The sequence below is a fragment of the Convolutriloba macropyga genome, chromosome 4, assembly GCF_964194025.1.
Source record: "Convolutriloba macropyga chromosome 4, txConMacr16.3, whole genome shotgun sequence".
In the NCBI taxonomy this organism is placed as follows: domain Eukaryota; kingdom Metazoa; phylum Xenacoelomorpha; order Acoela; family Convolutidae; genus Convolutriloba; species Convolutriloba macropyga.
The window spans coordinates 55,109,114-55,130,421 of record NC_134471.1 but is presented as its reverse complement, the minus strand read 5'-3'; the positions used below and the strand labels follow the sequence as shown (position 1 = coordinate 55,130,421).

Genomic DNA, 21,308 nt, shown 5'->3' with positions numbered 1-21,308 from the left:
ACTTTACAATTAGGGCAGTTTTTTGCACCCCGTCAACAAGCTTGACTCTTCTCGGGCAATTAAATGAGGTTTACATATTTTTCTGAAAACCAAGAAAATTTACGATCATCAATAGTCATAACTTCAACTAAAGAGCATTGTTACGAAGCTTCAATATGACAAATTGTGGACAAGTGTTATTTACGTTCAAAAATAAATTTGTAAGCACGTGTCCGTTCACATTAATTGTGCAAACTGAAAGCTCACAAAAACGATTACCAAAAATTGTCAAAATATGTCTTTTCTTATATTTACTAAATTGAAAAACATTTAGCTTGAACGGTGACATAAACCAAAGAAAGTTGGCTTTTCTGTAGTTACATGTATCCAATATGCAACACAGGTGAATGAGTTGAAGTAAGAGTTATGAAGTTTTAGATCCGACTACTTAAACATAAGATATTATTCTGGAGAAGTTAGAGGGAAGAAATTTGCTGCACGCAGAACACTTTTAAAAACTATTTTACAACGTTGTTTCTGTAACCTCTTGCCTGTTAAGATTACGAGAATTTCGTATATCAGTTGGAGCCTTTGCTGTCACAGCCGTATACGATAATACTTCTCTTTAATACTTTTATGCTCCGGATTATACGACAGACAATTATTCTGTAACCTTTCCACAAAAATTTGTAACCTTACCACGAAAACGTCTTACTTTTGCGATAATACGAAGAACAAATAAACAAACATCACAGTAACTAAAGTCGGAAGATACAATTTTTCGTAAAATCTAAAATTACATTATCATAGCTGCAAAATATCTCAAATTCAAGTCTAACTACTATTGGGAAACATTTGAAAAAAATCTGTAATCGTTATCATAAAATGCTCATCCTGCTAAAGTGAAAAACTGCTGAGGACTTTCTGGTCATTGACGTTTTGAAATTCGCTTTTTTAGATCAGCTTTTTTGGGCAGCCTTATCGCTCAGAAACCTAGCTGTATCCGACTCCATGCCGTGCACCTTCATCAAATGGGCTTTCAGATTATCCTTCCGACCAAACTGTTTTCCACACATTTCACACGTTATTTCGTTTTTCTTGTGAACTGTTTCGAAATGACGTCTTGCTGTTGCCATTATATCGAAAAACTTGGAACATAACGGGCAGATAAGTCGGCCATCGGGCATTTTACCGAATTCTGGATTAATTGATCCAACAGAGAGGCAATTCTGAACACTGTTAGTTTTGGGGGATGATTCAAGCTTCGTGACCTATGGAAATGAGACAAGTGTAACTTCCAGACTTTATCAGTCCTTTGAACATATGAAGGAACAGCTTACAAAAGCCAGAGAAAAAATTGCAGAAATGTTTTCAGAGATGCATTTGTTCATACTCAAGAATGGAAACCTAACCGACTAACGTCGGGCGAATTATTTACAAAAGACTGGCGAGCGATTGGCTCAATCACTAGCTCGCCGCGGCTTAGGCAGGCTAGCATAAGCTTAATGAGGGGAGCGGAGAGGGAGAGGGGGTTCGAGCGTGCCTGGTTTTGGATGGAATAAGGTGGCGGAGTGTGGAAGAGGTGGGGTTGCATGCGTTCGCGCGCGCGTGTGTGTGTGTGTGTGGGGGGGGGGTGAAGGGTCAAATTCCAAAGAACCACCCATTACACCATAAACTCGTGTCTCGTTCCCAGTTCCCGTTAATCAGACATTAAGAGACTTGTCAGGCGTAAGAATCTAAGAGAACTCTTCAGCTACTTGATTCCTTAGGGGTGTTACATGTTTATCCTGTTTTTGAAGACAAAAATAAAAACAGTTAGAAAGAAACTTATCAGACAAAAATTTAGTAGTATGCAAAATGGCATAAAAAGAGCAGGACTAATGTAATAACTACAAATATAATTATTATAAAAAACTAAAAGCAGCACAGTATACAAGAAAGGAAATTGGAATAAAATTGTTCCTTTTTCATATACAAGAATCACAACATAGCTGGCAGATTGCCAGAAAATAGCCGCAATAGATTGTAGATCTGCAGTCTCAAAAACAAACAGTAAAAAAGACAGACCAAAAAATTCGTCCTTTCATTGAAGGCTGATCTGTTATATTTTGATTAAAAATCTGTACCAGTTTTTGCTGCCTCTATTAGCTGCTCTCTAATAACCTTCCTTTAGAGTGACACAAACCCATTTGACCTTATCTCATTGAATTAAAGTAAATAAAAGTCAATTTCAAAGTGAGGAAGTCATTTTTTATGAGTGAGGTACGTCAAGTGTGACCAAAAATTTAATCACGTCACGCACGCACTTCAGTTGAAACTGCATGAACGAATGAACAAAAAGCAGATTTGAAGTGGTTGTGACGTCATATGATCGTAACAAAAATGGCGACGACGAAATAAAAAAGCATAGCAGGACAGGTCCTGAAATACAATTCAAAGAAATGAATGAAAAACTTAGAAATACTTTACCTGACAAGCATTTCAATTGAACAATGCCAGCCACAACACAAACAAAATCATCTCAAAAAAATGAAACAAACAATCAAATAAACTAACTAAACATATAATCATTGATAAAGCTTTGAAGCTTTTACCCCAGAGGCAAAATTTTATCAGTTTAAATATACCTATTTCATAAACATGTTCAAAACCAATTTTCGTTTCGGAAATTGATGCAGTATTATATCAGCAAGGCCTGAAAAAAAATCATTGGCCCTTGAAGATCGATTAACTCGAAAATGCCCCATAAATTATTCTAAAAAAATGAACTCATTGCAAATTTTAATGAAATGTTGCAGAAAATTGAGTTATTAAAATCACAAGAACAACTTCTGTATCTCTAGAGGCTATCCAGTAACGCAATTCCAAGCATTAAAAAATTAATTGGTTCAAAGATCGATAGGCAATAATTTTTATAAAAAACTTCAAATTTCAAAAAACAAAAATTCATTCTTTTAGAAAGTTGAAAACCATTCAATTGACCCCAGCAACTATTTATTAACACACTATCAAACCCTGTATGAGGTTAACTGGCTACTTAGGCAAGAAAAATTGAATAAAAGACAAATGTAAAAAAACTTTAAAAAACTGCAAATTTTAGCAGAAATATTTTAAAATTCGAAAATTTAAACTGTTGAAAACCAAATGAATGAAACTAACAACCATGCAGTAACTTTTTTCAGACCGCGAAATAGGTTTCCTGGCACTTCACAGTGGCCAAATGTCAAAAATTGACAAAAAACTTAAGGAAACCTTAAAAAAATGATAAAATTCGAGACATTAAAAAGTTGAAAAGCAATCCATTGTTACCATCCAATGTTAATAGAAACCATTGTTACTATTTTGTAGTTTTTTCGGCCCCTGAAGCCGGAAAAACTAAAAAAAATTGACAAAAATTTTCAAAAACCTTGAAAAAAATTGCAAAAATTGGTATCATTTTGCGTGTTTGTGTTTGTAGTACCAAAAGATATAGCTCATAAAATGGTCAAAACGAGTAATTTTGTCTCGCAAAAGGCCTTCATCAACTTTTAAAAAAATCAACCTAAGACGTATCAAACAAAAACTAAAAAAAATTACAAAAAACATGAAAAATTGCACCATTTTCAGCCCAAAAACTCCTATAAATGACCTTTAACCTTAAATTGAGGCCAACCCAGCAGCTGCACCACTCTAAGCACTTGAAGGACTACTAAAGTCTACTTTGGGCCTCTAATGAAACTTAATGCCCGCTGGGCTTTACCTGTTTACCCCGTTTTGAAAGATCAAAGTCACTGAAAAATGTGTGAAAACATCTTAAAAAACACACAGCGCCCCCAAAAAACCGAGAGAAGGCCAATAAGAGCCCCAGCTATCGCTGTGCAGCTATTAAAAAAGAGGTATTAATTTGATTGGGATTTTTGTATTGCAGTTCATTTTTAATTTTCTTTTTTGGTATTGGGTCCCAGCGTTACAGATTGATAGCTAGGCAACTTCTCTTTACCCGCCGACTGAACAAATCGCCTTGGGAATAAACTAGCCTAGAGAAGTGCTCATGATTTTTTTGGAATTTATGAAAAATTATGATTAGTAGGTGTTATTAAATTATGATTTAATAATTTATGATAAGTAGGTAAAGCGAAACACGTTTTGTATGATGTATTTCAAAAATAGGAGCAAAAATTAACCATCGAAACCGAATGGCAGTTATTAACGACCCAATTCGACCGAACTAACTTCACATTGGACGGCTAGGTTAGCATGAATATGCACTGGCAAACTGACCCTTGTGACAAAAAATGGTCCGAATTTTTCTCCAAGAAATGTGCAATCATCAGTCGCCCAATTCTTGCTTTTAGTCAAATAGCCTCCTTTTCCGTCAATCTCGGAACACTTTTCAAGTAGCAGATGCTGCCATACTTCAATGGACTTCAATTTTCTATTCGAATCAATTTAAAGCAAAAAAACTAATTGACTGTACAATTGAAATCACTTACTGAAAGTGGCACAGATAAATTGCATCTATCCTCAATTTCGGAAGCACTCAAATACTCAGGGAACCGCAAAATATTTTCATTGATTAATAAACCATTACATACAAAAAGGATTTTGGAAGCAAATTAGTAACACCTTTTACAAAAAAGGTTTTCCTAATTGTTTGCACTTCTTTAACTGGTTACGTTTGGCCTGCACGAACTCAACTTTCTCTGCTTGATAATCAAGTAGCTTCCTATTTGAGCCTCACGAGCTTCTTCATAGTTTTCTATCTAAAGGTTAATTTATATTTAAGCACCTAAGCACACGTTATCGTCCGTATAATTTTTTAGAAACGAAAAATGCTCATAAATTGCACATACAACGTGTCAAATGGTCAAGCAATTTAAAAAATTTCCAAAAGTTTAAGCCTCAATTTTTCGAAGAAAAACGAAAAAATGAAAAAATTCAACAATTTATTGAATCAGATTTTCAAGAGCTTTTTAATGTCACAACTTTTGTACCTCTCGATAACAAATATCAATTAAGGTTCGGAACAATTAAGGTTTGAAACAATAAAGAAAAAAATGAGAAAAAAAATGAAATTTGATTGCGTAAATTCGATTAACAAAACATTCTATGAATCGAAAAATAGCTCAAAAGCGGACTAATAAGGTTGAGAAGTGAAACAAACAGGTAAATGCTTGCATTAGTAGTGAAAAACCCATTTTGATTTCTCAGTCTTACCTATCTCCAAAAAATTTAGGAGCTCGTTCACATAAAATCTTATTCCATTTCAACAGTGAATGACGCGCAAGTGGTAAAACTTTACTCACTAAGTGCAGGAGTAACTATTCGACAGTTTATTATTTTCAGATATGACAAGTGAGGAAATATTACACAATTGCCCAAAACTTAATATTAAAAAAGCATTGCAAATGATATCACGACAGCAAAGTCAAATAATGACTTGAAGCCAACCGTCAGAATCGGTGTTTCAGCTCCTGAAAAAAATGGTTCGGAAAAACACAAGACAATTAATATACTCCAATAAAATGAGAAGATACTCACAACAATCTATTAACAGAAAAATAAAAAAAACTAATTCGCTCCTATTTGCAAAAATGAGTGATTTTAACAAAAATTCTTGTACGTGAACAAAAACTGAGAAAAAATCTCTTCAGCAGCATCTGCTGAAACTTATTCAACCCAATTGATCAATTGAACTATTCACAGTACAGAAATTTTTGGAGCAAACGAACAAACAGAGACGAACAATGTTATCAGGGAAAAAAAGTTTTCCTCTGCAGTATTATTAGCAACTACAATGAGAACAGTATTTACCATTTTGAAGCTAAAAATAACGACTACTTAATTTGATTTCGTACAATATTCTCCAACAATATTTCAATTAAAATCAATGTCATGCTGTTCAAGCTTATGTGTTATCTTCATACAGAATTCAATATAGTTAGCAAAACTTTAAATTTTGGGATTTTTATTATTTAACACATATCAGCTGGAATGGATCTTAGCGGGGATACCTCAACCGAACCACCTCTCAGTCGGATGGTTGATTTAGTTCAGGACGAACAAACCCAAAAGGGTCTGCAAAATAGATCGACTGGTTGAAAAAAAAACGCAACGTTTGACTCATGAGATGAACTAAAATTGTTCATATTAAAAAAAATTTAATTAAGGGATGAACCGTAAATGTGAGATGGACCTGAAAATTTATCACATAAAGTCTACCAAAACAGAGTCACCTTATAACACCAAGCCTGCTTCAATTGTGAAATGTACATTTCTGGCATAAAGACGCTGCTAATAAAATCTGAAAAAAGCTTCTTAGAAACCCATTGGAAAAAACAACTTTCCCAGAAACCCATTGGATGGTAATTATGTGTACGTGAGCGAGAGGTTAAGAACTGTTGAAGATATGTTAATATTATACAACGGAGACAAAATTTATGTCACTACCAACTGGAAAAGTGCAGTATCAGTACTAAGCAATGATCCTACAAATCAAACCATTACATAAAGCAAAATGCAGTAAATAGTATCGATGTCCATGGTCTTATTGCTCCAGTTGTCAAATGTGCAGCTCAGTGCTAAAGAGTGCTAACCCCCATAAGCGCAGATTTGCCTCTCTACATAGGGAAGAAGAGAAAATAAAAAATATTCTTTATCCGGACGAAACAAAACGTTTCACTGGAACCAAAATTGGTTTCAACTGAAAACTTTGAACAACTAGAAAATTAATGGGCATTTCAAGTGAAACAACGCATTTTCTGTTATTCTGCATAACAGTATTAAAATATAACCAACTTACGTCGGGCAAATTGCTCACAACCGACCAGCGAGCGGTTGACTTCGTCAGTACCTGAACACAGTTTAGTGAGGCTAGCTTCAGCTTCATTCGACTCTGCAGCTTTTAGTTGTCTAGCCTTGTTAGTAAATAAATCGAATAAAAAACTGATATTTTAACAATTTGCAGAATTTAAGATAAAAGCTTCCAGATTTCGCAGTGAAAATGTTCAAAAAATTTTTTGTCTCTGGAGTTATGTCAATTAACCCATCTGCAAGACTTGGCCAGTAATGATCGTTAAACTCAAAAAAGGACAAAAAAATTCAAAAATTTTGAAAGCAATAGCAAATTGTAACAAAATCTTGCAAAAATTCAAGATATTAAAATCTTCAAAACAATTTTATTGTCTTAGGAGAAAATGCAGTATTCCCATTTCAAGCTTTAAATAGTTTCACTGGCTCATAAAGATCCATAAACTTGGAACAAAAGAATTTTCCAAAAATCTGAAAAAAAATTTAACAAAAAATTGCTAAAGCCGGAGTCATTAAAATATTGATAAGCATTACATTAACTCTATAAACTATGTGACAGCTTATCATCAAACCTTGGAGGAGGTCCATAGGACCCTGGTGACGGAAAAAATGATAAAATGTTTAAAAAGATTTAAAAAACTTGAAAAAATTGCAAAGACTTTTAAAAATTGCTGAAAAATCTTGGAGAACATTCCATTACATCTAGAAACTATGCAGTAGCCTCTAATCCAAGCCTAGAGGACGCTATGTGGCTCCTGATGCTAGGTAAACCTAAAAACCGACAAACATTTTCAAAAAAACTTGAAAAAAATGCAAGTTTTATCGCTAAAATTTGTCATATTAAAAAAATGAAAGCTACTCCATGGCAAAGAAAATTTTTTCAGTAACTTTTTCTCAAAACACTTAGGATGTTTTCTGGCCCCTGGTCCTTGAAAGACCTGAATAAAGAAAAATAAATGTAAAAAAATTTGAAAAAATTGGACGTTTTGTCAAAAAATGCTAAAATTCGCGTTGTTAAAATGTTGAAACCATTCCACTACCACTAGAAACTATGCAGTAACCTATTATAAAACCTTAGTGGAGGTTTCTTGACACCGAAGGCTGAAAGAACTCAAAAAATGACAAAAATTTTCAAAAAGATTGAAAAAATTGTAAAAATTAGTATAAAATTGCGTGTTTTTAGCGATCGGATGGGGGGTGGGGGCAATAGTGGCCGTGGATGAACAGTGGGGGTTGTCTTCAATCTCTCTTCCGCCCTTAACACCATAAGTATAAGTCTTCAAAACAGATTGAGCTAAAACAGCTGAAAGGCTCTAAGAGCACTTAATGCCCGCTGGGCGCCAGCTGTTTATCTCGTTTTAACAGAGAGGTGAAATTGCTTAACTAATTAATCAATATCTGTAATTTAATTACTGGAAACAATCAGCAATTTCTAGTCTAAACATTCAAAACATAAGCCAAAACCGTCGCATTAAAATATCTCATCCCAATTTTGACCCAATATCCCAATATGTCAATTTTGACCCAATTTCGCAATATGTCATCATCCCAATATGTCAACCTCTAAGAACCTCCTTTCACACCATAAGTAGACGTCTCCAAAACAGTTTCTGTGAATTGCATACTTGGGGACTAGTGAGCTGAACCGCTCTTGCCCGCTGGGCGCTACCTGTTTATCCCGTTTTTGAGGACGAAAAGTTAAATGGTCAGACGAAAAATCGGTCAAGCAAAAAATCGCATAAAAAAGACAGACAGGACTAATATAATTGCTAAAAACTTTGTTTGAGAGCAATTAACAATATTCGCATTAAAACCTCAAACATAGCCATCCTATTTTTACTAAATTAAAATTTTCTGTTATAACCAATCATGCCTATTTTCATTATCGATAATTTCATTTCTGTGAAATCGATCAAAAGATTTTTGTTTGCTATTGGCAGAGAAAAAGAGTTGTTCATGAATAAAAGCTATGTTTTATTTAGGGAAAAAATGTCAAACAGGAGAATTAACAATTGGATTGTCCATTTTTTCACATTCCCCAATAGTATAATTCATGTCAATAATTTAGTTTAGTTTCCTTTTTTTAGAAACTTCATTAAAAATCTGTTAACCAGCAATCTTTTCAATTTTTTTCGTTTTGCTGTTGTTGCTTTGAAAAATAACTGGTTTTAAAGTAGAAAAATGACGTTGAACGCTGATAGCAGATAAATAAAAAAAGAAAACAATTAACTGGAATTGATTGTCCACTGAAAATAGAAAGTGACACCAAATATTCGGACAAAAAACAAGCAAAAGGTCTTCAAGCGAATCTTTTCTGTCGCAAAAGGTCTTCTCAATGGAAGCATACATTATTGTGCTATGCGCCCATAAAGAAACGCTAAAAACTTCATTTTTGCTACCTCTGAGAGAAAGTCTAACCAAGGAATATTTTGCAGAAGATTTTTGCGACATATATTTGGGGAAATGGGAAATGAGGTGAAAGGGGTAGGAATTCTCTTGGCCTGTTTGACAGGAATTCAACTGCAAATAGAGTGTCAAAAATGATCGAAACAAGTTTCATCAAAAAGGGCTCAATAGTGGCTGTTTTTTACAACTCAATAAAATTAGAAAAATCTAAGATTTTATCCAGAAAAGAATCGATTGATTTTTATTGGAAAAACAAAGAAAATACTTTGAAGATCTTAAACGTAGCAACAAACTCGAAACATCACGTGGAGCTCAATTATCAACTTATTTCCCTAAACTTCATACTTTTGAACAACATAAAATGCCATACTATAGAAGCTAAAACACAAGCATTAAAAGACATAGTATTTTATTTCAACCTTCAACCAATTTGAAGTTGTCAAGGTGTCAAAAACAGCAATCAGTGATCATAATGGCCTAATTGACAATTATCAATTTTTTCAAGTGCGCAAGAGAATAAAGGCGAGAAAGACTGTCACAGCAGTGATTCATTGTAGAAATATTTGACTTGACTTGAATTCGGATGAGTCCAAAAAAGTATTTGATTACGTGCCAATTGAATAGGCGTTTTAAGCGCATCATAAAGGTATCACAGAGGCTCTTTATCAATTTCTACCTCAGCACAGCAAAAAGTGATTAGACAAAGAAAACTTGGTTAGCAAATGGAGTAAAAAAAAAGCAGCGCAACAAATCTAGAGGCTTAAGCTTTGTAACCGTTACATTGAATTAATTTTTTAAAAAAGCCAAACTGAAAACCGCCGAATATATGTAACCGTAACCTTTGATAAGGACGCGGGTCCTTGGAAAACTTTTTGAAAAGATAAGATACGGAAGGCTTTTTACCTCACTTTCTAAAACATAAGACCTTGCATTCAAAACAGATGAGCTTCCTCAGAGAAAGCTCCATAGTAGACGCAATAGTTCAAATTCTGGAGATTCATTTGGATAATCGCAACAAACGTCAAGGCAGAAAGCACACTATTAGATCTATCAAAACCTCTTGATACTGTTGATCATCATATGTTATTATTGAAGTTCGAAAATGGAGTTAAAAAGCAATCATTTACAACAAAAATTTTTACAGGTACAAAATGTAGTAAGTTTAAATTGAAAATGAACGACCAACCGAAAAATATACAATCTGTGATACCACAGGGTTCTTTCAGATCTACTGCAGTTGATAAACTAAATCAACGATCTACCGAATATGCAAACAAAAAATTAAGTGTTGCTATTTGACGACGATACTAGCGTATTTAAGAAACGTAAAAAAATTGAACTGTAATCAAATGTGTGTAAAATATCAAAATTAATGGAGAAAAAAAGAAAGGAAAAACAAAAAAGGTTAAATTACAAGGGAGACAACTGTGATGACGTTTTCTCTGATAGTCAAGTTTTTTGAGAGACCCAAATTTGCAAAGCATTTAGGTGTCTGGCTATTATGAAAAAAGTTTTGAAAAAAATGTATCTCCTGTTGAAAAAATGAAATAGATTAATTATTGCTTTTGTCAAACAATCTCTCATCTCACTTCAAAACTACTATCCTGAATTCATAAGAGTACATGTAACAACTATATCAAGTTTGTGTATTGGTTTACATACGACGTAGCAAATAAAATAATAATTCAGCCATTAAACAACAAAATCTTCTCTTGAGAACTATCTTTCGTAAAAGGATATGTGAAACAGTTAAAAGCATGAAGTCAAAACGCAATAGCATGCGCTTTTAAATTAGTCTTTTACGAACTATCAAAATTCTTCGCACAAGTGCTTAGACACAATCATCAAACTAAAACCGGAAAAAATTATTTACACAACAAATTCCAAAAGTGTCGCAAGTGAACGAAGAGTGAAGGAACTGGTATCCACGTGTAAATTCACGAAAAACAAGACACAGAATCACTAAGATTCCGAATACTGCACAATACATTTGTAAACTAACTGATATAATTGAAAATTTGCTAGAGTGATACAACAGAATCGCAAGTAAATATCATTTCGCATAATTTAGGAGACAATTGCATCAGACTCTAATGTTCTTTTTCAAAATTGTTTTAAAATTATCAATTTTTTCAAGTGCGCAAGAGAATAAAGGCGAAAGACTGTCACAGCAGTGATTTGTTTCAGAAATATTTGAATTGACTGGAATCCGGATGAGTTCAAAAAAGTATTTGAATACGTGCCAATTGAGTAGGCCTTTTAATCATATCAAAAAGGTATCATAGTGGCTCTTTATCAATTTCTAACTCAGCAAATAGTGATTAGAAAAAGAAAACTTGGTTAGCAAATGGAGTAAAAAAGCAGCGCAACAAACTAGAGGCTTAAGCTTTGTAACCGTTACATTGAATTAATTTAAAAAAAGCCAAATTGAAAATTGAATATGTAACCGTAACCTTTGATAAAGACGCGGGTCCTTGGAAGACTTTTTGAAAAGATAATATACGGAAGGCTTTTTACCTCACTTTCTAAAACATAAGACCTTGCATTCAAAACAGATGAGCTTCCTCAGAGAAAGGTCCACAGTAGACGCAATAGTTCAAATTCTGGAGATTCAATTGGATAATCGCAACAAACGTCAAGGCAGAAAGCACATTATTAGATCTATCAAAAGCTCTTGATACTGTTGATCATCATATGTTATTATTGAAGTTCGAAAATAGAGTTAAAAAGCAATCATTTACAACAAATTTTTACAGGGACGAAATGTAGTAAGTTTAAATTGAAAATGAATGATCAACCGAAAATATGCAATCTGTGACACCACAGGGTTCTTTCAGATCTACTGCAGTTGATAAACTAAATCAACGATCTACCGAATATGCTAACAAAAATTAATTTTTGCTATTTGCCGATGATATTAACGTATTTGAAAAACTAAAAAAACTGAACTGTAATGAAATTTGTGTAAAACATCAAAATTAATGGAGAAAAGAAAAAAACAAAAAAATGTTTGTTAAATTACAAGGAAGACAACGGTCATGACGTTTTCTGTGATAGTCAAGTTTTTTGAGAGCCCCAAATTTGCAAAGTATTTAGGTGTCTGGCTATTATGAAAAAAGTTTTGAAAAAAATGTGTCTCCTGTTGAAAAAATGAAATAGATTCATTATTGCTTTTGTCAAACAATCTCTCATCTCACTTCAAAACTACTATCCAGAATTCATAAGAGTACATGTAACAACTATATCAAGTTTGTGTATTGGTTTACATACGAAGTAGAAAATAAAACAATAATTCAGCCATTAGACAGCAAAATCTACTCTTGAGAACTATCTTTCGTAAAAGGATATGTGAATCAGTTAAAAGCATGAAGTGATAATAATAATAATAAATTGTTCATTTTCTGTTATCGAGCAACACAAAAGAAGTTTATTTTACTGTGCACAAAATATATGTACAATGAAGTTCAACAGAAAAAGAGCACACCATTAGATCATCAGTTGATCCGTTTTCAGGTGCCTCACAATATAGGAATATCAAAGAACTGTTGATTAAGAACCGAAAGAAAATTACTATAGTAATTGAACTAAATCATGGTTGGTTAAAACAAAAAAAAACAAAAAATTTTAAAAAAATATAAATAAACCGATAATTGAGTGCAGGGGGCTACAATTAGACGTACTCAAAAAAAATAACTTGAGAAGTCTTGGTTGTCAATTATGTAATTTCTTAAAAACATATGGCAAAAGTGTTTTATTTTTTGATTTGTCATTTTTAAAACCGTATTTACAAAGGAAGGTTCCAGAAAAACCAACAAATTCAACATTTTTCGGACCTTAAACCTCAATCGGTTTGTCACATTTTTTCGATCACCGCAATCAAGACACATTGTTGTTTTTCTTCTTTTTTACTCTGTTTAATTCGTTATCATTCAAGTAAGATTTGACGTGACTAACAACACATTCGTCTCTTAGCATTTTTATTAACAGTTTAAGTACTTCGTACAAGTGTAGTTCTTTTGCTAAAAACAGGTTAAATTTTCTCCTTAGATCACTCACTGAGTTGAACTTTCTTTTATTGAAAATTATCCTTATGAGTTTTTTTAATTTTGAGTCTATCAATGAAATATCTGACAAAACAGAATTTCTATAAATCAGTATACCATATTGCACTACCGGCTGAGCATAACTTTCAAAAACCTGAATCATTTGACTTTTACTAAGAAACTTTCTCAGTCTATAGAACAGTCCAATGAACTTTATTAATTTTTGGTTAACCACATCAATATGATTTTTGAAAGACAATTTATTATGTATTGTTATTCCAAGATAACGTATTGAGTCAACGTTTTCAATTCTCTCTTTATCGATGTTAATCTGTTCTTTTTTGGAGTAAGTTTTACTTTTCCCAAAAAACATTGATTTTGTTTTTTCAGTATTGATTGTCAATTTATTATTAGTTACCCACTGATTACATTTTTGTAATTGAGTTTTGTGTTTCATCGCAACCTCTTCGGCGGTGGCTGAAGTTTCAATAACTGTGTCATCTTTAAAAAGTATGATATTAGATTCAAGATTAGTTAAATTGTCAACATCTTGCGTATTGCTCAAATCATTCACGTATATTATGAAAAGCAGAGGACCGAGAACCGATCCCTGGGGAACTCCAATATCAACAAAAGCAGTACTTCAAACAACTTCTGCAATTTGAACAAACTGAGAGCGGTTAGTTAGGTATGATTTAAGTATATTGAAAACATGACCTCTCAAACCAATATTACAACATTTGTCTAATAGTATTGTATGGTCTACCGTATCAAAAGCTTTTTGAGATCCAGGAATGTGCAAACAGACATAACGGATTTCTCAGATAATTTTTGTCGCAAGAGTTCAATCAGAAACAAAACAGCGTCAACTGTACTTCTTTTGGCCCTGAAACCAAACTGGGAGCTTGAGAGCAGATTAAATTTCACTAAAAAAGAGATAATTCTTCAATGAAGCAATTTCTCGAAGATCTTTGCTATCGTTGGTAATAAGGAAATAGGCCCAAAATTTGATGGTATACTCTTATCTCCAGATTTGTGAAGTGGGAAAACTTTTGCAATTTTAAGACAATCAGGGAACACGCCAAGATTGAAACATTCATTGAACCATTTTGAGAGAAAAGGACTCAGGACATTAGAAAATTTCATGATGCAGTAGTAATTGAGGTGATAACAGTCCTCACTGTACTTATTCGGAGCATTATTAATGATATCAAAAACTTCCTTGTCTGTAATATCGGCAAGAAACATAGATTGTTCTGCTTTATCGGCTGTTTTATGTAAAAAAATCATTTAAATGGTTGACTTCATCTTGAGATGGTATTTTCCCACGATTTTCAATTTTTTTGCCTGTTATGTCACCATAAACTTTAAAAAAGTTTCGGTTTGTGTTTGCTGCACCTTTTTCAATTTGATTTTGATAAAAAGTCTTCATTTTGTTTTTTATCAAAGTTTTTACCTTCCTGCACTGTTGTTTGTATTCGTTATTGGCCGATATTGATTGAGCTTTGAGTGCATTCTTCCACAACCTTTTTTTCTTTGCGGCAGCGTTTTTGACTTCGTTGTCAATCCAGATCTTTTGCACATGTTTTCGTGTTGTCTTAGGTAAATAGTGATCTAATGCTTCTTGCACAGTTCTTTGTGAACATTTGAATTTATCATTAATTTCTTTTTCGGTAGAATCAATTTGTTTTAATCGCTGCCACAGAACGAAACTAATTTTTTCCTGAAGAAGAGGATTTTCAAGTTTTGCCCAATTTCTCGATTGAAAAAAATTGTTTTCTGTTTCTAAGTTGGTTTTATTCTTCCATTTAAGTAAAAGTGAATAGTGATCAGTTATTTTTGTTCTTTGGCTGGTAACCTCTGATTCAAAATTTGTAAAGAACAGGTCAATATAAGAACTTGAATTTTTTGTTTCGCGTGTAATGAGGTTCTCACTTACCAATTTTAGGTCAAATGTTTGGGTCAATTCCCTAAATATGATTGTTTGTTCCCTTTAGATAGAAAATTTACATTAAAGTCACCGCACAGCACATGCAGGCTTTGCGGATCGCTAATATGTTGTTCCAAGTAGGTACTAAGAACGTCAAAAGTAGCAATCGTGGTGGCATTAGGTGGTATATAAACACAAGTCATTGATAACTTTTTTGTTCCAATACTGAAGTAAACACTAACCGCTTGTATATTATTCAGGTTTAGAGACCCGCGTATTTTAACATTAAATTTATTTTGTACAAAAATTGCAACACCTCCACCTCTTTTTTCCCTATTGCTTGTAACCAGTTCATCATAACCATCTATGTGAAAAATATTTGATGAGAACTTATCTTTAAGCCATGTCTCTGTTAGGCAGATTGCTATAGGTTTTTCTTTCAGAGACGCAATTTCCAAAGTGAGTTCGTCAAAGTTTTTTGTTAGTGAACGTATGTTCTGTAGCATGATAACCTGCTTGGTTTCGCCCAGTAACATTTTGTCTATGACGACCATGAGAGAATAGTTCAACTAAACAATCTGAGCAATCAACTTTGACTAATGAAATCATGAAGTCAAAACGAATAGCAAGCACAACAAATTCCAAAAGTCTGTTGCAAGTGAACGAAGAGTGAAGGAACTGGTATCCACGTGTAAATTTGCGAATGATTTGAAAGAAATAAGGCAAGGGATATTATCTCAATCTGCATAACATTATTACATATAGTTCATTATCCAAATTGCACAGAAAAGTACAGAAGTAATTGTTCAACCTAATTTTAAACAGAAAAACACGAAGTGTATCGAATCAGACGAAGTTATGCTGAAAATGTCACGGTTTTTTTTATATTTAATTTGAATAAATTCGAGACTGGCCTAGCTGGGCAATAAAGTACCTTTCTGTCTCGATTCAGAAAAGCTGCCAGAAAGCTATTATAAATACTCACTTTCGCTTGCTGAGTACTTTGCCTGCCTGGTGTGTTGAAAGGGGCACTATTTCTCTTCACAGGTGACGGTTGATTTAATTTTCTCTGGAAGGGCTTGAAATTGGTCAATTCTCTATCTACAGTTGAATTGAATTTCAAAGACCCCAACGAAGTGTTGAAAGGATCTTCTCCAAACACGAAAAGCTCAGTCGGACTGCAGTTTGCAGTTATACGGTTCCTCAACTTTAAATCACGGATAGAAACAGTGACGCAAATCGATTCCATCTTACAACTGAAAGCAGGAATAAAGGAGTGAATAGAACGAATTCGACAATTCTCGCTTCCTTGAAATCACTGGATGTTCGCGGCACAAAAGGCAAGGGTCAAATATGCATTTATTTTTAAACGCTTCGATTCCCCATAGAAGTTGAAATTAGAGACAGGTGAATAAACCTAGCTCTCTTCTAACTACAATTCCGTCTAGCGCATAAAGTTACTTAAATTGTGAAACGCAACAAAAATGCCATCAATTCATGCCATCAAGCTACTACAGTTATCCGAAAAATTGCAAATGTTTTTAAGAAAACATGAAGAAATCAGTTCTAAGCTAAGAAAAACTTAGAATCCACGGAAAGAAATAACTAAAACACCAATATACTAATTTTCTAGAAGCTCTTTTGGGCAGCTTTGTCGGAAAGAAATTTCGAAGTGTCCGATTCCATGCCATGTTTCTTCATCAGATGTGATTTGAGATTGTCTTTTCGGTTAAAAGAGCTGCCACATATTTCACATTTCAGTTCAATCTTCATATGAATAGTGTCGAAATGTCGCCTCGCATGTTTCATGCTGTCAAAAAATTTGGAGCATAGGGGACAAATTAGGCGACCATCCGGCATTTTTCCAAACTCAGGATTGACCGACCCAGCAGAGAGGCAATTTTGAACACCGTTTGCCTTAGGCGATGCTTCAAGTTTATGTGCCTGAAATGAAAGCCAAAAAACTCTGTAGCAGTATTTTAACAACTTAAATGTACAGAACAATAGTGCGAAACGCAGTTGCACAAACCATGCAAAATATGGGAAAATTACGCGAGGTTTAATTAGTAAAATCCAAACAAAAACACGACCAACTCTCACCTTTGCTTGAATTGGTTTAACATTTTGTTTTCCTCCTGATTTGAAAGACGGACTTCTTCTCTTAACAGGTGACATTTGACTATTTATACCTTGGAGCGGTAAAAGACTATCCAATTTGTCTCTATGAGTAGTAGTAGATTTGAACTTCAGCGAACCCAGAGCGCTATTGAACGGATCTTCTTCCATCAGGAAAACTTCTTTCTGTGAGCTTTGTGAGGCTATGTAATACAATAACTGTTCATCGCAGAGAGAAATAGTCAAATTAATCATGTCCATTTGGAACAATCTGAAAAAATGGTTGGTTCAATGGTTGATTCCACGATACTAAACACAAACACCTTTATGATAATCAATTTTGTTCTCGATAGTGACAACAGACCACAGCGAACAATTTACTTAGGGAGTCGAAAGTCAGCAAAACCAAGAAACAAGGGGCATCAGATACCCAAAACCCCTTTTGTATTGAGCTAAAAAAATATTTCACAAATTAAAACTTCCGTTCAGGAACTTCCCTTCTGGAAAATTTTTGGAAGAAACAGGTAACTTTTTTAGAAAAAGCTTAGGCAAACGAGAAATAATTTTTTATCTTCTACATAAACAACCGACTAATGTCGGGCACATTCCTCTCAAACGACCGGATTGCTTCAGTAGTAGCCAGCTGAGGCTTAGGGATGCTAGCATTGGGGGGGGGGGGGGTGAGGGGGTAGAGCGATTGGGGTTAGGGTTGTGGGAGAGGTAAACGAGAGAGGGGTCCAAATCGACAGGTTGGAGGAGGGTGGACCGGGGGTCAGGGCTGGTGGTTGGGAGTGACAGAGGGGGGGGGGGGTGGGGGTGGGGTGAATGAGGAGGTCAAACTTTTAAGACTAAGAACCGCCCTTAACGCCCTGAAATTGTCTCTCCAAAACAGTTTCGGCGAATTGCATACTTAGAGATTAGAGGGCTCTAAGAGAGCTGCTCGACAACTGACTGTCCTCTTAGCTCTACCTGTATATCACGTTTTTGAGGAAGAAAAGTTAAATGGATAAGACAAAAAAATCGGTCAAGCATGAAATTGCAAAAAAAGGACCAGACGACTAATATAATATCTACAAACTTCGTTTGAGAGCAATTAAACAGAACAAAAATAAATTCATAAGTCTATAACTATAACTTATCGAATGAAACTTTAATGCGCTAACTCTTTAAGCTCGATCTTTATCAGTTGAACCGGCATTTTCATTACTACCTTGAACGCATTCACGCTGTTGCAAAAATTTGTTCAATGACTTCTAAATTCCATAGAGTTGAAACATTTTAGGTGATGTACGTAAGTGGTCGAACAAATAAATCGTGACTTGTGAAATAATATAACTGAAAGAAAAGTAAAGCAAATTTTGAAAAATGAGTCATAATTAGATAGCCATTTGATTAGCTGCCAGCGGCTAATAAAAAACTAAAAAAACAATTTGCATTTAAATAAAAAGCAATTAACAAACATGCTTTTTGAAGACAAAACTATAAAATCTTCTCCGTCATTTGAATTTTGATTTTAACAAAAAAAAGCTACTGAAATTTTCTCATTGTAGCCTGTAAGAAACTGCATCAACTAGGGCACCAGAATGGTCATTTTCAGCTCAACCGGGCTATCTCATCATTTCATGCATTCATTATTCCTGCAAGCTTTAGCTCATAAATCACAACTCATAAAAAACGGAAAACCTAACTGGAGTATAAAAGTTCGCAAATTACAGTCAGAACTGCGACCATTACTTCGATCTTTGTATAAAAAAACAGAGTCAAGACCAAAGCAACTGAATAGTTGATCTCAGAAGTCAGCTTAATGCAATTACAAACTGACATAAGGTGTTCAGAACGACTAAAAGTATTTATTTTGAAAGATGGGTTAGCAAACATTTGATCCTTAAAGGGAGAGAGAAGTGTAACAAATTGTTCACCCGATTTAGTTTAGAAATTTTAAGACTTTATACTATTTTATACTAAGAAATTTAGTATAAAGACAGCTTTCACGATTTCATATTTTACCATAGAAAAAGCCCTAATTACCAGACAAAATAAACTTTCAATTTGTTATGAGAGGAAACGCGCACAGCAGACGTTGAAAAAGAAATGTATCCATACAAAAGATAATTCTGCATTATGTCCTAATTGCTTGCTTTTGACTCATTTTTGGGCGCAAGCTTTCAGTGATTCATCTGTGGAGACTCTGTGACCCAAACAATACTCTATTTAATGCCTCAACACGAAGTAGTTGAAGTAGTTGCATTGTAGCCAGGAGCTGCTGTGAAACATAAAATATACACTTAAAAAACATAACCGGCTAGCGTCGGGCCAACTGCTCTCAAACGACAGCTAGCGGTTGGCTTCGGTGGTAGCCAGCTCCGCTGAGTGATGCTAGCATTAGGAGGCGTTAGGGGAGTGTGGGGGGACGTCAAGCGTTGAGGGTTGTGGTGTGGTAAAGCGATAAGGGTGGGTGAGGGGTGCGACTTAGAGGGGTTCAAACTTTTTAAGATTAAGACCGCCCTTCAAAACACGAAAACAGTTGCGGTCAATCGCATTCTTAGAGACTCGTAAAGCGTAAGGTGAGGCTCTAAGAGAGCTGCTCGGACACCTCATGCTCTCCGGGCGCTACCTGCTTCTTCCGTTTTTGAGGACAAAAAGTCAAGAATGGGACAAAAAATTGGTCAGGCAAAAAATCTGGTAAAAAGACCAGAGGACTAATACATTTGCTAAAAACTTCGTTTGAGAGCAATAAAACACAGTAACTTTGATTGTTAGGTCTCAACATCTACTTTATCGAATTTTTCTTTGAGTAATAGTCATCTTTTCAGATTTCCACATCCAAAGACAAGACAATTTAGAACAGAGTTGCTAAATTAATAAAAACTTGCTAAAAAAATAATTTTTTTAAATGTCTATTTAGTTGCTCCAGCTGTGTTACTCTATATAATCTTTTTAATACGTCAGTACAAGTGTATTTTTTGTACTTGTCACTAATGCATTACTCTTTGAAAGAATTGTCACTTTCCGATTTTTTCTTATTTCTATTTAGCAGAATGCCTTATTGAAATCAATTTCACATTGTTAAGATTCCAATCGGCTGTGTTTTTTTACACTTCAGCAGTATCCAATTTTTCAATTTAATTCATATACCGCGGAATAATCAAATTAATTAAGGCACTTAAGTCACTCTTGGAAATTGAAGCGTAGAAAGTGGCATTATGGCAAAAATTGTGGAATTACTTGCTTTTGAAAATGGCTTTAGAAACTTGCCGTGTTAATTCGCAAAGAAAAATGGTAGTACGACCGTTGAAATAATTTTGGGAGTCTTTTGATGCAAGTTTCTTGTTAGCTTAAGAAATTAAATTGCAATCTGAGTTGATTTATGATACATTTTGGAAAAAAATTGCAGTCAGGTGCAAAACGTTTTCACATCACTCTCATCCAATAATAAAATAAATTTTGTTAATCTGTAAAATGTAAATTCAAAATTTTATAACCATAACAAAAGTTTGGTTAAACATTTACATTTAACAATCACTTTAAAAGCATATGAAAAGTTTGCTCCTTAAAAAACTAGTGGAAAAAATTTTCTATAACCTTGTACTTGTCTGTCTATTGGAACACGTCCATGTAAGTATTTTCTCCCTAAACTTTTTTGTTTTTTAATTCCGGATTTCTATTGGCAAGTTGTTTTACTTTCTCGAGAAATTTCTCACTATTGATCGGTCACTCCATGTAGATTGACACATTTTTTTGGGAAAAAAATGGACAGTTCGGGAATTATCTCTCATCTCATATTTTCCCAAAAATTTGAAAGACATTTTTTGAATATTTGACTGCTTTCATTGAACGCCTAATTAAATCAAAAAACTTCAAAAAAGAAATTTTTTTAATGAAAAGCTGTGCAAGCAAAAATTTACCTCTTATTAAAAGAGACCTTGCACTGTCAGACTTTTAACGGATATGGCAAACATTTATACATCAGTTTACTTGTCTGTTTATTCTCAGAACTGATGAGAATGGCTGAGATTGGAGAAAAATTGCACTGAAAATGAGAAGTG

General features: G+C 34.1%; 4 protein-coding genes across 5 annotated transcripts in view; all 4 read right to left on the bottom strand.

Moving 5' to 3' along the window:
- The window catches only part of LOC142337770 (uncharacterized), a 346,563-nt gene that overhangs the window by 39,371 nt on the left and 285,884 nt on the right, over positions 1–21,308 (bottom strand). The window lies entirely within an intron of this gene.
- Positions 1–21,308, bottom strand: part of LOC142337764 (dynactin subunit 4-like) — a 618,078-nt gene that overhangs the window by 310,887 nt on the left and 285,883 nt on the right. The gene's annotated exons all lie outside the window — the stretch shown is intronic.
- On the bottom strand, positions 727–16,401 carry LOC142338523 (uncharacterized). Its single transcript, XM_075388307.1, has 2 exons — positions 16,133–16,401; positions 727–1,250 (listed from the first exon to the last, which is right to left on the bottom strand). Exons 1-2 carry the CDS (start codon positions 16,394–16,396, stop codon positions 939–941), a joined length of 576 nt encoding a protein of 191 aa, XP_075244422.1. The 5' UTR covers positions 16,397–16,401; the 3' UTR covers positions 727–938.
- LOC142337761 (uncharacterized) overlaps positions 16,534–21,308 on the bottom strand; it is a 97,632-nt gene continuing 92,857 nt past the window's right edge. The window contains exons 2-3 of the mRNA XM_075387258.1: positions 17,248–17,533; positions 16,534–17,091 (exon numbers count right to left, since the gene is read on the bottom strand). Of these exons, the coding sequence (XP_075243373.1) occupies positions 16,777–17,091; positions 17,248–17,523 (591 nt within the window). The 5' untranslated portion in view covers positions 17,524–17,533 and the 3' untranslated portion in view covers positions 16,534–16,776. The remainder of the gene's footprint in view (positions 17,092–17,247; positions 17,534–21,308) is intronic.

Coding starts and splice junctions, on each gene's coding strand:
- LOC142338523 (XM_075388307.1), bottom strand. CDS start 16,396: ATGGAATCGATTTGCGTCACTGTTTCTATCCGTGATTTAAAGTTGAGG. Junction 1,251..16,132: donor AAAGTACTCAGCAAGCGAAA/GTGAGTATTTAT, acceptor TCATTTCCATAG/GTCACGAAGCTTGAATCATC.